Below are 12820 nucleotides of genomic sequence, written 5' to 3'. Positions count from 1 at the left end.
CAGAGATCCCCCTCCATGGGGGCATTGATATTGGGCAGATCCAGGCTGAACAGAGATCTGAGGGACAGTCAGTCTCTCTGAGGGGATGTGGGTGTGAATAGATGTGTTTGAATCCACCTGTGTGCCTGTAAACACATAATTTCTATGGGTATGTCCATATAGTGGGCTGTGACTTCAGCTGCTATTAGCAAAAGTGGTGGTTGTTCCTCCTCTCACTTCTATGTGGGGTGGTTGGCATAAATAGCAGCCCCAGCAGGTTGTAGCTCGCAACTACCCACAGATATAGAGGGTTTGGTTGTTGTGGCATGCTCTTCTGCCTGGCCTTGAACCAGGAGCTGCATTTTGGCCTCTACGCCCCATCCTCTCTCTATTCCCCCTGGGGGACCCACACCCACGAGGTGGGTGGGTGGATGGGGCACATGGGGGAACTGCTCCCATGTACCACCCTGCATCTCCCTGCTCAGACTACAGGGGCCCACAAGCCCTGGCTGGTGCTGCAGGGGGCCCATGCTGTGCCCCCCAGCAACCTCTCCCCTCGGGCACCCCCTGGCATGGCGCCCGCTTGCTGTGTGGCCCCTGTTCCCTGCAGAGAGCTTCCCCTCTCTGTGCTCCTTCTCCCTGCTCTTCCCAACAATGGTGGCCTGGGCAGCTTGGGATGTAGTTTTTTTAATTTAAATGCAGCCAGCCTTTAGTTTACAAAAATAATAAATCCCCTTCAAACAGAGTTGTGTAAAAAGTAGAATAATAAAAAAAACCCTAATGTTTGTTGGCAGCATATGTACCCTTTTGTCTGCAAGACAGAGGCCTGTTGACAAACAAGAGGCTTTTCTGGGACTCGAAAATCAAGTACCAAAGTACAAATGGCCACCACCTAATACTGACTTCATTACCTTTGCCAAACACGGTGTAATTGCTGCACTGTTGCTTCAGACACTTGTAGAGGGAAAGAAAGTTTGTGGCTGGAACCCTCCCAATGACATCCTCCTCCATGCAGCAACCTGCTCAGGGGAGGTTCACCCTCCAAAGGGACCTCCATGCTTTGCTGCAGCCCCTTCCCACAGCACCCCAGCTGCTATTCACTGTGCCTGCAAGATGCAGTAATTCTGATGTTTTCATGTAAACCATGGAAAAAAGCAGAACTGCGTGTTAGATTCTCTAACAATTTTCTGGCTTAGAGCTAAGAGCAGACATTATTTATTGATGGTCACCATGTTATTTCTATTCTATTTACAGTTTCTGTAAATTCTGTTGTTGGTCACTGTAGGATTTCACCTCAATTTCTTCATGTAAAGTATTTCTAAATTTCTCTACTTCTGTCCTGCCCATCAACCATTATTGTATAAAAAAGATGTCAGTCTCTGCACAATATGAAAAATCCTGCCCTTCCCAAATACTGTGAGATTTGAAGGTATTCAGCAGCTCACAGAATCAGACCCTGAGAAACGGAAGCAAAGTGTGCGCTCAAATGCTTATCAATCTTAATAACACAAGCCAAGACTTGGACTGTTCTTATTTGCTTATCTGTCATCTAGAAAGCATAAAGCCCAGTAAAAAAGGAAAATATGTTAGAAAAACATCATCATTGCTTCAGTGGTTTGCATTTTCCTAATAAGCTTTTAATTTTCTGCTCCAAATAGAAAGTAATACTTGTCTTAGGAATTAAGGAGAGCTACTGAATCTAAAATGAGTTGTTTTCAAATCAGCGATTTTACCTTGCTCCCAGAAGCAAATGCCAAAAACAAGCTTCCTCTCAGATGAGGAAACTTCTTAGGAAGTGGTGATGGAGAAAGCACAGAGCTGATGCAGCCCTGGGACAGCCCCTTAGACAGTGAAGGACTATACTGTTGCTCATTAATTCTCACCTTAGAATTATTAGGCTTGGGAGTCTAATGTGCTCATTTGCAGCCTTTTGTGATGATGTAAGATCCTTCTTGCAACTATTTCCATGGAAAACTCGGGTGCCCTCCAGCACTTGTGAGCTGGCAGCAGGGCGAGTTTACCTGGACTGGGGAGCAGGAGCTCTCTGGGGGAAAATGGAGTGCAGCTCTGGTGTGCCTCCAGCACACTGTTCCCACCGCTGCCATTGCCAACGTTTCTGAAAAGAAAAGCCTAAGCACTTCTGAAAGAAACGAGTAAGCAAACAGGCAAGGGAACCAGGAGTAATTGTGTCAATTGTAGTACTTCCTGGCAGACATTAGGAGGAGCTGAAAATAACTGGGAAGTCTTCACGTAAATCACCTTAGAAAAATTTTAGTTTTGGAGACATGGAAAGCAAGCCTCTCTCACTGAGGAAAATCCTCATGGGGACTGGCCAAAAAAGACAAGATTTGTTTTCCCATTACAAATATGATGTTTCAGATTTTTTTTTAATTGTGCATCAGAACAAATCCTAGATTTTTTTTTTATTATTATTTTATTTTAATTATAGAAAACAAAAGAGATCGTGTGACTCAGCCTAAGGGTCAGGGCAGCCTTTTGACTGGAGGACCTACAAGTCCCTGCTCATGTTTTTCCCTAATGAGTATTTGCTTCTTTGTATAAAGCAACACCAACAAGAGAGCTACCTCAGCAGTCTCCGTGGCAGAAGGTCATGAGTGCCTTTTTCCTACACTATCACTTCCCTACCAAAATATCAGCCTTTCTAGTGGAAACGTCACTGAAGCCGATGTGTTGCAGTGGCAAGTTGCAGGATCAACAAATTACCATTTTCCTGCCCAAAAAGCCATCACATGCTCACTCCCTGCTGACCTTCCTGAGCACCTCAGGCTGCTGGGGCAGCAGGGATTGGGATTTGCCTGTGAGCCACCTGTCCTGGGAGGACTTCGGAGTGAGGATGGAGACCACCATGTTCCTTGGGTAGCCTTGGTTTGGTGGGGTTGGGTTTTTGAGGGATGCTGCTGGCAGATGAGACCAACATCACAGAATCATAGACTACTTCAGGTTGGAAGTGACCTCCAAAGGTCATATAGACCAACCTCCCCTCATCTTCAGGTTGCACAAAGCCCCATCCAGCCTGGCCTTGAATGTCTCCATCAATCTAGAGGACGCCGAATCAGGGCCATGCCAGTAATAAGGGGGCCAGAGGGTAGCTGGCTCAGTGCCAAGCAGCTGTGGGTGCCCTGGGGGCAGGCAGGGTGACCCCAGGGTCCCCTCAGCCCCCATACCTCATTAGTGCCCTTGTTTCTTCAGGAACATATAGCAGCCATGCAAAGTTCGTTGAAAAGAGTCTTTCCTTCTTTCTTGCCTTTTTCCTACCTTGTGATATCTTTTTTTTCATTTTCCTGAAAATCTTTTCAGAAAGCTGGTGGCCCATCTACATAAGAGCCAACACATGCCTGTATGTAAGGTGAGAAATCAGGCTTGAATACAGACATCCAGATGAATCTTCCAGATAAGTGAGTCTGTAAGAGACAGATAACTCTCATTAGACTTGATTGCCCCCACGTCCTCAGCACATAGTGCCCCCAAATTAAAGAGTCTTTTATGTCACCTCTCGTCAACACAGCTCCCACTGGAAAAATCTTGTTTCTGTGTCTGAGCAGTGAATTATTTTTGTGACAGAGTTGACAGATCACAGAGTCAATTAAAGTTTCACGTGCAGCTTGAGCTGTTCTCACTTACTTTTGATGTTTCAGGTAAAAGGAAGAGAGTTACATCATTTTAACACTTTTTACATCTCTCTCTGAGGTAATTTTTAAGGTGTATTTCTGAGGTCAAAGCACTAAAAAATAGATGTGAGGAACAGTGTGGTTTGTGTTGTCCTACAAATGTAATATTATTCTTCATAATATTTTTTCTCAACAATACAAACTGTAACCAAGGCTACAGATAGTTTTCTTCATCATCCCTATGTTTCCATTTGCTATTACTTCTCTAATTTTTTTCTCTCATTGTCATTTGGTGGTGGGCTCAGGGAACCCTCTTTCCTCCTGAAACAAAAACTCAGACCCCATCTTTTCACATAAGGCTGGAGTCAGACTGAACTCTGCTGCTGAACTCTGAAGCCCTTGAGGCCCTGCAGTGAGGATTATATGCTTATCACAGCTAAAAAGGATTTAGCAGCATCAGGAACATGCAGAGATTATCTACTGAGCCCACACACAAAAACTGTAATAATCTGTGGAAAAGGCCAGTTGCGAGGTTCCTCTCATAAACCTAAAGGTTTTTTTGGTGGCACTTGTGAAGTACATACAACCTGCCCAGATTTATTTATATGAAGCCTTTTTGTCTCGCATTCTGCTGTCCATTGCTGTTGCTGCTAGTTGTGGAGATCTTGGATATGGATTTGTGATTGACACCAATTTGCCAGCTACTCAGGAATTACATTCGTAATCACAGACCTGCTAACCAAACTGCTTCTTAGAAAATGCCAGAATAGAAATGCATACAGAAATATCAAAGCAGTGAAGTTATCTGAGAGAGCAGTTGTGCTTTTCCCTCTTCCAAAGTAGTCTTGTATCCTTGAAGTATATCTACATCAGTGATGAAACTAAAGAAGTGCAGAGACTCCCCAAAACCCCTCCTCTCTACAATATTAAGAAACACATTTTTCTGTATTTCATTCCATGAGTTTGTTTTCCTCCTGTTTTCAACCATATTTTTAAAAATAAAAAGGTCTATGGTAGGAAATTAGCTTTTGCACTGTGTTAATTATTGAATCCACAGAATTAAAATAACAGCTAAGATCATCCATCGAAAGCTGTAAGCTTTAGCTTAGACCACCAGCTGTGATAACCTCACAATTTGCACTTTTGCTATATTTACTCCATTTACTCATAGGTACTGTAAACATTGTGGCAGTGCTACCTAAGCATCTAAGTAAACTATCAAACTCAAAAGCTGACTACTGCGAAAGATGTTTATTCTCCTTTGGATAGCATGAACTAGGCATTATCTCTTTGGAGATTTTTTCATTGATTTGTTTGTATCAGCTACAAAGACGATATAAAAGGGCCTTCCACCTGGGAGGGGAAATATTTGAGCAACTGGGTTGCAGGCGTCTCTTTTCCTATTCCCCTGGGCCAAATTTGTGCCTTGCAGTCTACAGGGGAGAAGCTGAGACAAGGAGTCTCTAGCATTTCTTGCTGTGGTTGCCACTGGGAAAATAGTCTTCCTTTTCCTGTCAGCTTATGTGTATATTCTTAACAGCTATTAACGAATATGCCCCGAAAGGCAAATATGGCTGTAATTAGCAACCCCCTCTAGTCATGACGAGGCTTGTTGTGTATTGCACACCTGATCCACAAAGACACAAGTCTGTGTTTTACACCTCCTCCCTGGAGACACCCATACAGCCTGAAAACAAAAAACACCGATCAGGGTCTGCAGAGGGCTCAGCAGATGAGGTGCCGGAGACCCCAAATCACCGAGGAGCGATCATGTGGTCCCAGTGAAAACACATCTTCAGCCCCCTCCTGTTTGTCTTTGCCTGCCATCCCACCAGAGAGAGACATTTGCTTTAGTCAAAGCACAGCAGAATGTGAAGGAACAGCGCAGCATCTGTTGACTCATTAAGAACTAATGACTTTCATTGATTAGGCACCATAACAACTGGTCACTCTTTTTCCTGCTTCTTGGCAGATGCAGGCTCACCATCCAAGCTTTGTGTGTCTTCACAGACAAAAGCAACCTTAGCACTAGAAGATTCCTTGTTGTGTGGATGGGATTAAGGAGTAACAGATAGTACGGTATAGGTGTAAGTTAATATGCCTGAAAATTGGCAGCAAGCACAAGAGCAGCCTGACATGTCACGGTAGATATCAACAGGTATCATTCCAGCTGAGGAGCTACCTATGGCCCTACTACCAGCAACCTCATGCATCTTTATAAAAATAAAGTAAGCATTTGGGTTTTTAACTCCAAAGGAGGGGGAAAAAAAAAAACTTCCCAAACCAGAAAATAACACTTCCAGTTTAGAGCAGTGTAGTAGAATAGGGAGGAAGAATAATTAAAATTAAATTTAGCTTTTTGGTATTCCAGTTTGCGGCTAAAGTCCCCCCTAGAGTTCTAATCTGGCTGTATTCAGCACTTTGAACTGGCTTTTTCCAGTTAAATAAGTATTTTCCATATGCTTGACATATTGCTATGTATAATGATGGAATGCAGGGGGAAAAAAATCCATGTTTACATACAAAACATAGCCCCACATGCATATTTATACTGAGAGACAGAAAAATATTCTACATATGTTGAAATTTTCAACATTTAATGTAAATAAATTCCAAATGGATGGATAATATTGTGCTATACATTAATGGGCTACACTTCTTCATTTCCATTTTTTAAATCTGGCCATGATTGCATATAAGTACCTCAAACAGCAAACATCTGGGTGGCTTGAAAGCAACTGAAACATGTTTTTACTGTAAGACACATTGTTACTGTAAAGCTACAGATTCAGACTTTACCAGAGAAACTTTTGTTCCTGAGCAGCCTCAGACTCAATTTATAATAAATGCAATCATTTTGCTGTATCAGTAGGGACACAGCCTTAATAATATTCATATTTAAAATCTAACAAGCTCCCTTATAATTAGGGTTCAGTTTAACAGACATATGCAGTAAGACTTTACATCCTCGGAACTTTTCCAAGTAACTGTACTGTCATAGCCAAAGCCTTTGTCCAACTTAAATGTTTGACAGTTTATACAACTGCATGACTATTTTCCATCTCTTTCTCCAGATTTAGGACAATTTATCTCTGATTCTCTTTTGTTTCTAGGTTTCAAAGCGCAATTTCCTGCAGAAACGAATATACTCATAATTCAGCTTGTCCACCCACCCACCTAAGTTGCCTGTCTCAGCTAGCCCAATTGCTGGAAGGAACATATAAAGCAAGTTCACAGCTTGATGCTCGAGTGATATAATCTTTGCTTAATCTACTCAGTGTTTAAAAATGTAAATGTTAGTGGCTATCTCAAATACTAGAGTGCTGCTCTCATGTAGGTTTTATGCTCGAATGTGGCACAAAACAGTAATTGTATTCTTCTAGGATACGAAAAGTCTTGCGATGTCTGAGATCTGGAAAATTTAAAGAGTAGTTTACATCTGCTAGGACCAATGTGTTGCAACTGTATCTCAAACATTTGCAATTTGAAGCTGTAAAATCCCTAGGGCAGTTCATGTGCTGTAACAATACCATGAAATATGTTGTATCATGCTAATGAAACAATTTGTGCCTCCTTTTCCTGTCTCTTATTTCCCCTTAGAAAGAAATACAGTACATGAATATGCAACATTAGCTCTTATTCATTTGAAAAAATGAAATAAATTAGCACGCTTGTTTATAATAGAGATTGCAGCTTTTATTTTCCCCAACTATTGTAATAGCACTTCAAATATAAAGTGTGGCTTCTTCCTTGAGTTCTTAAATCTAAAGTTTGCTTATCAAGAACAAAAAAGCAGTCCACACTTCTGACCAAAGGCAGCTCAGGGCTTTCTTGGTGGACCTGCAGGAGCCGGTGAGGAAAGCGCAGCCCCAAAATGCCAGCTGCCCATGCTGCTTGCTGCTGGTTCACTCCCTGGCTCTGCTTTTGGCTATTCCATCTAGATCTTTCCTAGACAAACGCAATCAAGCAGGGTCTAGCACTAAGCGGTGGGGACACAAGCCAGCCTACTGATCTCCATTCCTCTTTTACTCAGCAGTCAAGATGTAGCCCTCGGTTCCTCAGTGGGAGGATTTCTCAGCGAGCCAAGAAGTGCTGGGGCTCAGACTTGGTTCCTCGTCTTTCACAGATTTTTATAAAGATTGCAAGACCAGGCTCCCTTATGCCGTCAGTCTTCCCAAAGAGAGGAAAGAGGTGTGCAGTGAGGGTGTGTAGCAGGTGTGTGAGCACACTTGCACGTCTCCCCTTCTCTCTGTTTAGACCTCCGGGCATCGCACCCTTGTAACCTTTGTTCTGCTTATGAGCCCTTCTGTTCTTATTTTGGCAACACACACAAATATTTACTCGTGTTCATAAACAATCTCCGATTCTGTCTTTTCAGGTAAAATATCAAGAGAGCATGGCTCACCTGGGTGAATGTAAATGGACTCATGTCTTCCCTTTTCTGGTGGTAGGTATTCATGTACGTACAGGTCTCTCCAGCATGCAAAGATAACTGGGTTCTGCTTGGGTCTTTGCAAACATCTGTGAATTGTCATGATACAGCTATGGATGACTTAGGGATTGAAGACCAATGCAGTTATCCATTTCCATTCAATAAAACACCCAGGCATGTGCTGCTTGGACTGAGGCCTCCAGGCAGGAGGGGGAAGGAGGAGGACCCAGGGAGGAGGAGTGACAGAAGGCACTGGAAGAGCAAATTAGCCTGGGTGTCACATGAAACTACAGCTTTATCATGGTTGAGGCCCGAGGCAGCTCATTATCTCAGGTTGTTATAATTGTCCCTTGCAGTCACATTTATGAAGTCTCGTTAGAGCTGGAAGGGCTGGAGGTGCAAACTCAGGCATTTACTGCACAAGAAAGAATGAGAATTAATAGGTCAGGAATTACACAGTCAGTATTTTGAGGAGCAGCTGTGCCAACAAGCATGAACATCAGTGCTCTGAGAAACTCTCAGCAGAACCAGGTTGCTGAAAACCATATGCACCTCCATCCCATGTAGTGGCATCACTTCTCTTTCTGAGCTTTACGGGCATTTCATGCTGCAATGCTGGCCCTGCCACCTTCTGAGTCGGGAAAGGGGAGGAGATGAGGCATGGGGGATGAAGGCAGTGGAAGTGACAGTGCTCTGGGATGCTCTCTGGTGACAGGTCTCCCTGGTGTACTCCGCCAGTGCTGAATACTCCAACTGCGGTGAAAACGAATACTACAACCAGACCACCGGCATGTGCCATGACTGCCCCAAGTGTGAGCCGGGAGAAGAGCCTTACATGGTAATTTCAGCTTCCTCTGCTGGCAGGGGGACACACATCAAGCACCAAACACACACATACACAAGAAAGCTTTGTTACATGGCAGTAATATATGGATAGGAGAGAAAATGGGGAAGGATGCTTAATCAGGAGGGTGGTGTGGTAGCGAGACACCACATGTGTGCACACCGGTGTACCATATCCCAAGAGCAGCCTGTTAGAAGTGATAATGTAAAAGTTGTAATGTAGAAGTTTCACACACAGCCTCTGCTCATCTCAATAGTTATTTAATATATGACGCTCTTGTTCTGGCGCAGTGTGATAAATCAGTTAGTCTGGCATGCTCGCTGGCCCCCCACACCAAGAATTTAATTTTGCGTTCTCACTAAGATATTTTGGCACTAGAGAAACTTGGATGTTTCTTCAACGTTTTAAATTATGGTTCCTAAGTAACCATTTGATTTACAGCAGATAATTGTTGCTTATTAAAAAATAAATTACTGAAATCCTGTTTGGTTTTAATGGCATAAACATCCTATTGCAAGAATTTCACACAGTTGGTAGTCCTGAACAAGTTTGTTTGAATAATAACCAGTTTGGTTTAGTTTTATTTAATCTAAATGTAATGTTCCACTGGGACATGTGAGTTCAGGAGTTACGAAATCTCACACAAACATTGCTTTTTGTGATGTTACCTCTGGCCTCTCCTAGCATGAAAGCAAGATTGCTGATGTCCCTGCTGCAGCCGTATTTCCCCTATAATCTTCTTTTCAGTGTTCAGTTCACTTTCTGTGTGAGCAGCAGCTGGAATTCACTTCCATGACTTGCTGGAATAAGATATAAATAGCTATGGGGGGCCACTTTCAAGGAGTCTGATGCTCTGGTTCCCATTTTCCCTCCTTATAGCCCTCCATGGCCTTTTTAGGACAGCCACTAAGGGACCAAACAATAAATTGTTTTCCTATGGTATGACATTGTGCTACAAAGCCAACGGGACACACTATGAATACTCCCTTTAGCTAGAAGCTGGGGTGCAGGGTGAGCCTGTTTTTCAGTGACTTATTGTTCTTGCAGACATGCGGATATGGCACCAAAGATGAGGACTATGGCTGCATCCCCTGTCCTTCAGAGAAGTTTTCCAGAGGAGGTTACCAGATATGCAGGCGGCACAAAGACTGTGAGGGTTTTTTTCGAGCCACAGTCATGACACCTGGTGATCAGGAGAATGATGCAGAGTGTGGGCCATGTCTTCCAGGGTAAGGATTTCACCGCAGACCCAAGGAACTGCAAAATCATTTTCTAATGTGAAAATCTCTGACAATCTCTCTTCAGGTCCTAGCTGACTGTAGGTACAGTGTTGGTGAATTATGTTTTTCAGTCTCTGCTAAATCAATACATTTACATGTTTCAAAAGTATAAGTGAATTTAGTAAATCAGAAGATGTTAATCTTACTGAAATCTCACTGAAGAAGCAACTGTTGGGAACACCAGAAAAAAATGCAAATTCTCCTTTTATTAGAAGTGGAAAGGGAACAGCTCATGTACCCGAGCACGAGTCTACAGGGACATTTTAGATGCTGTAAGAAATCCCACTTGGCCTCTAGCTGCAGCTTCAGAAGACCACCTTGTCAGTCTTGCGTCATATGAATGAGCTCCATGTGGATGCCTTGGACACCCTGTAGGGTCCATGCTCCTACTACAGCATATCTAGGAACACATAATGTCTCCTCTCCAGATGTGACCAGCTGGCAAATTTTTCAGCAGTTGACAGTATTAGCTAACATAGCTGTTAGGTGAGATTTGCCAAGGCGTTTTAGTCCCTCAGGGTCCTTTCTATCCTACAAAAAGGGGTCTAAGGAGCTGCTAATGTGTTGTGTGTGCTGTTATTCAGAGTCAAAATAATTTCCAGAGCCAGCTGAAGGGGCTAAATAGATGCTGTTTATTAAGTCCATCTTTTTAATGGTCTCTTACACTCAGTATAATTCTGAGAGTAATAGTGAGAAAGCAGTTTCTACATTGAATACGTTAACAATATATTCTTGACTATATTGCCTTTTAAAGTCTGGAAACCCAAAAATACATTTGCTTTCTCAACATTTTCTTTGTAGGGTGGGTAAACACTCTAAAACACAACCTCACCTTACATACCTTTTCAGTTTCTGCTAGTGTGCCTCTTTGGTTTAGAAACCTAATTCCTGCTGACATTTGGCTTTTGTGCAGTTTGCAGATGCAATATAACCCACACTACTTAGAGTGCAGGAAACCCTGTTAAAGAGGCCCCACAAGCTTCCGGGTTTATTCTGTCAGTTAGTCTGTGTGAAATTTTCACAGTTTACAAATAAAAGGAAGGACTTGTCTAGCTGCCAGCCAAGCAAACTGATGACATGATTTGAAAGGAGCTCCCTCTTGACTTCCCCTCATGCATCATAAAGAGCAAGAAAGTTAAATAGTGGCCACAGTTACTGTTTTGCAATTTTTTGTCAGGACTAATGAGGTCACCCAGGTGGGAGCGGAGTGCTAGGTGAAAATAATCAGCTTGCACAGCTGGTGCTTGGGGAGTAATCTCAAAACACGATGTTTGCACAGGTGTAACCTGTAGCAGAAACTGGCCTACTGGAATCTGGCTATGAGCTGCTCCATGTGTGACTCTCACGTCCTGGGATAGTTTGGCAAGGTCAGCAGATATGGGAAAACACCCTCTTACACCAAGCTTGAAGAAATGAAATTTTTAAGATAAATTAAATACGGGCTAAAACAAGCTCTGAGGCTAACTTGGCGACTCATGCAACTTAGAGACCCCAGAGGTTGCTCCTGTGTGATGGTGGGGGAAATGCAGAGCCTTTGTGTCAGTGCAGAGAGCTGGTGAGCAGTGCTAACCAACCGGCCACCCTTCCACTTGGCCCTGGTGGCACAGGGACAGCCAGGTATGGGTGAGTGGCCTCCATGGGAGTGAAAAATTAAAGTCTGCATTTTCAGAGGACTATTCTTCTGTAATGCACTGCAGACCTTCTCAAAGCAACAGCCCACATACTGTCATCTATATTTAGGGGCATCTCATCCCTTACATCCCTGACCAGCTCAGTAAAGCATCCTGAGGAAAAGATGAGTGTGTGGCACATCCTGACCAAAAGATTTTAGAGAAAATACCACTGAACTGGCAGCCTTTTCCCAGGCACTACAACTGCCTTAAAAAATGTGCTGGATAATTATATGTTTTTCCTTCTTCTTTTTTTCGTTATTATTGATGATTTGTCTTAGGGAAGAAGGAGACATTTTGTACAAGAGCATGGGTCACCCACTGTTTCTCTGTGTCCAAGTTCTCTTTCATATAAATAGGAATAACACTATCTGTCAAGCTCTCAAAAAGGTCGCAAGACTGTCACCATGGGGCAGTTTAAAGTCTTAGCTCTGAAACTGTGATCCTCAAAACCAAAGTTCAGCTGCCAGTGGACTTTGGAGATACTTAGACATAATGTTCTGGGACATTGCAGGCTTCATCCTCTGCTCCTGCTCAAAAGCTCTTCCATCACAGTAAACAGGACAGATCAAGAATCTGGAAAGTAGGTTTGACTCAGACTTTTTCCCTCAATGAGGTGATCCACTAGGTCTTTATGGAGTGTGACTTAGATCACAACCAACTAGGAACAGCCACAGAGGGTCAGAGCAAGAGTCCCTCTAGCCTGTCTTCAGTAGCAGCCCTAAGTGGAAACCCACAGAGGAGTAAGAACAGGCCCAGTGTATATGATACATATCCCTCATGCTGACCCAGCACCTACTTTCAGCTCTGAGTAAGTCCCTGGTCACCTCACAAGATAGAATTACAAAGAGTTCCTTTTTTTCTAAAATGTAGCCAGAGATGGCTCCACTACTAGTGCTTCCCTTTTTCAAGTGTTCATCCATGGTTACAGCAAATGCAGCTCCTCTCCTCTCCTCCTCTCCTCTCCTCTCCTCTCCTCTCCTCTC

The 12820-nt window shown here is 43.2% G+C and overlaps 1 protein-coding gene across 2 annotated transcripts in view; it reads left to right on the top strand.

Annotated features, from left to right (window-relative positions):
- The window catches only part of EDAR (ectodysplasin A receptor), a gene marked incomplete at both ends in the record, with an annotated part of 64822 nt that overhangs the window by 30964 nt on the left and 21038 nt on the right, over positions 1 to 12820 (top strand). Inside the window, 3 exons of one of the 2 annotated variants that reach the window (XM_080363944.1) lie at positions 7987 to 8055; positions 8756 to 8878; positions 9932 to 10113. In XM_080363944.1, the coding sequence (XP_080220070.1) occupies positions 7987 to 8055; positions 8756 to 8878; positions 9932 to 10113 (374 nt within the window). Of the gene's footprint in view, positions 1 to 7986; positions 8056 to 8755; positions 8879 to 9931; positions 10114 to 12820 lie in introns of those variants that run through there. The other variant, XM_080363945.1, reaches the window with a different exon arrangement.

The sequence above is a fragment of the Nesoenas mayeri genome (genome assembly GCF_963082525.1).
Source record: "Nesoenas mayeri genome assembly, chromosome: 1".
NCBI classification, from domain to species: domain Eukaryota; kingdom Metazoa; phylum Chordata; class Aves; order Columbiformes; family Columbidae; genus Nesoenas; species Nesoenas mayeri.
Note: the sequence above shows the minus strand (reverse complement) of the source record. Positions and strands in the feature narration are given on the sequence as shown.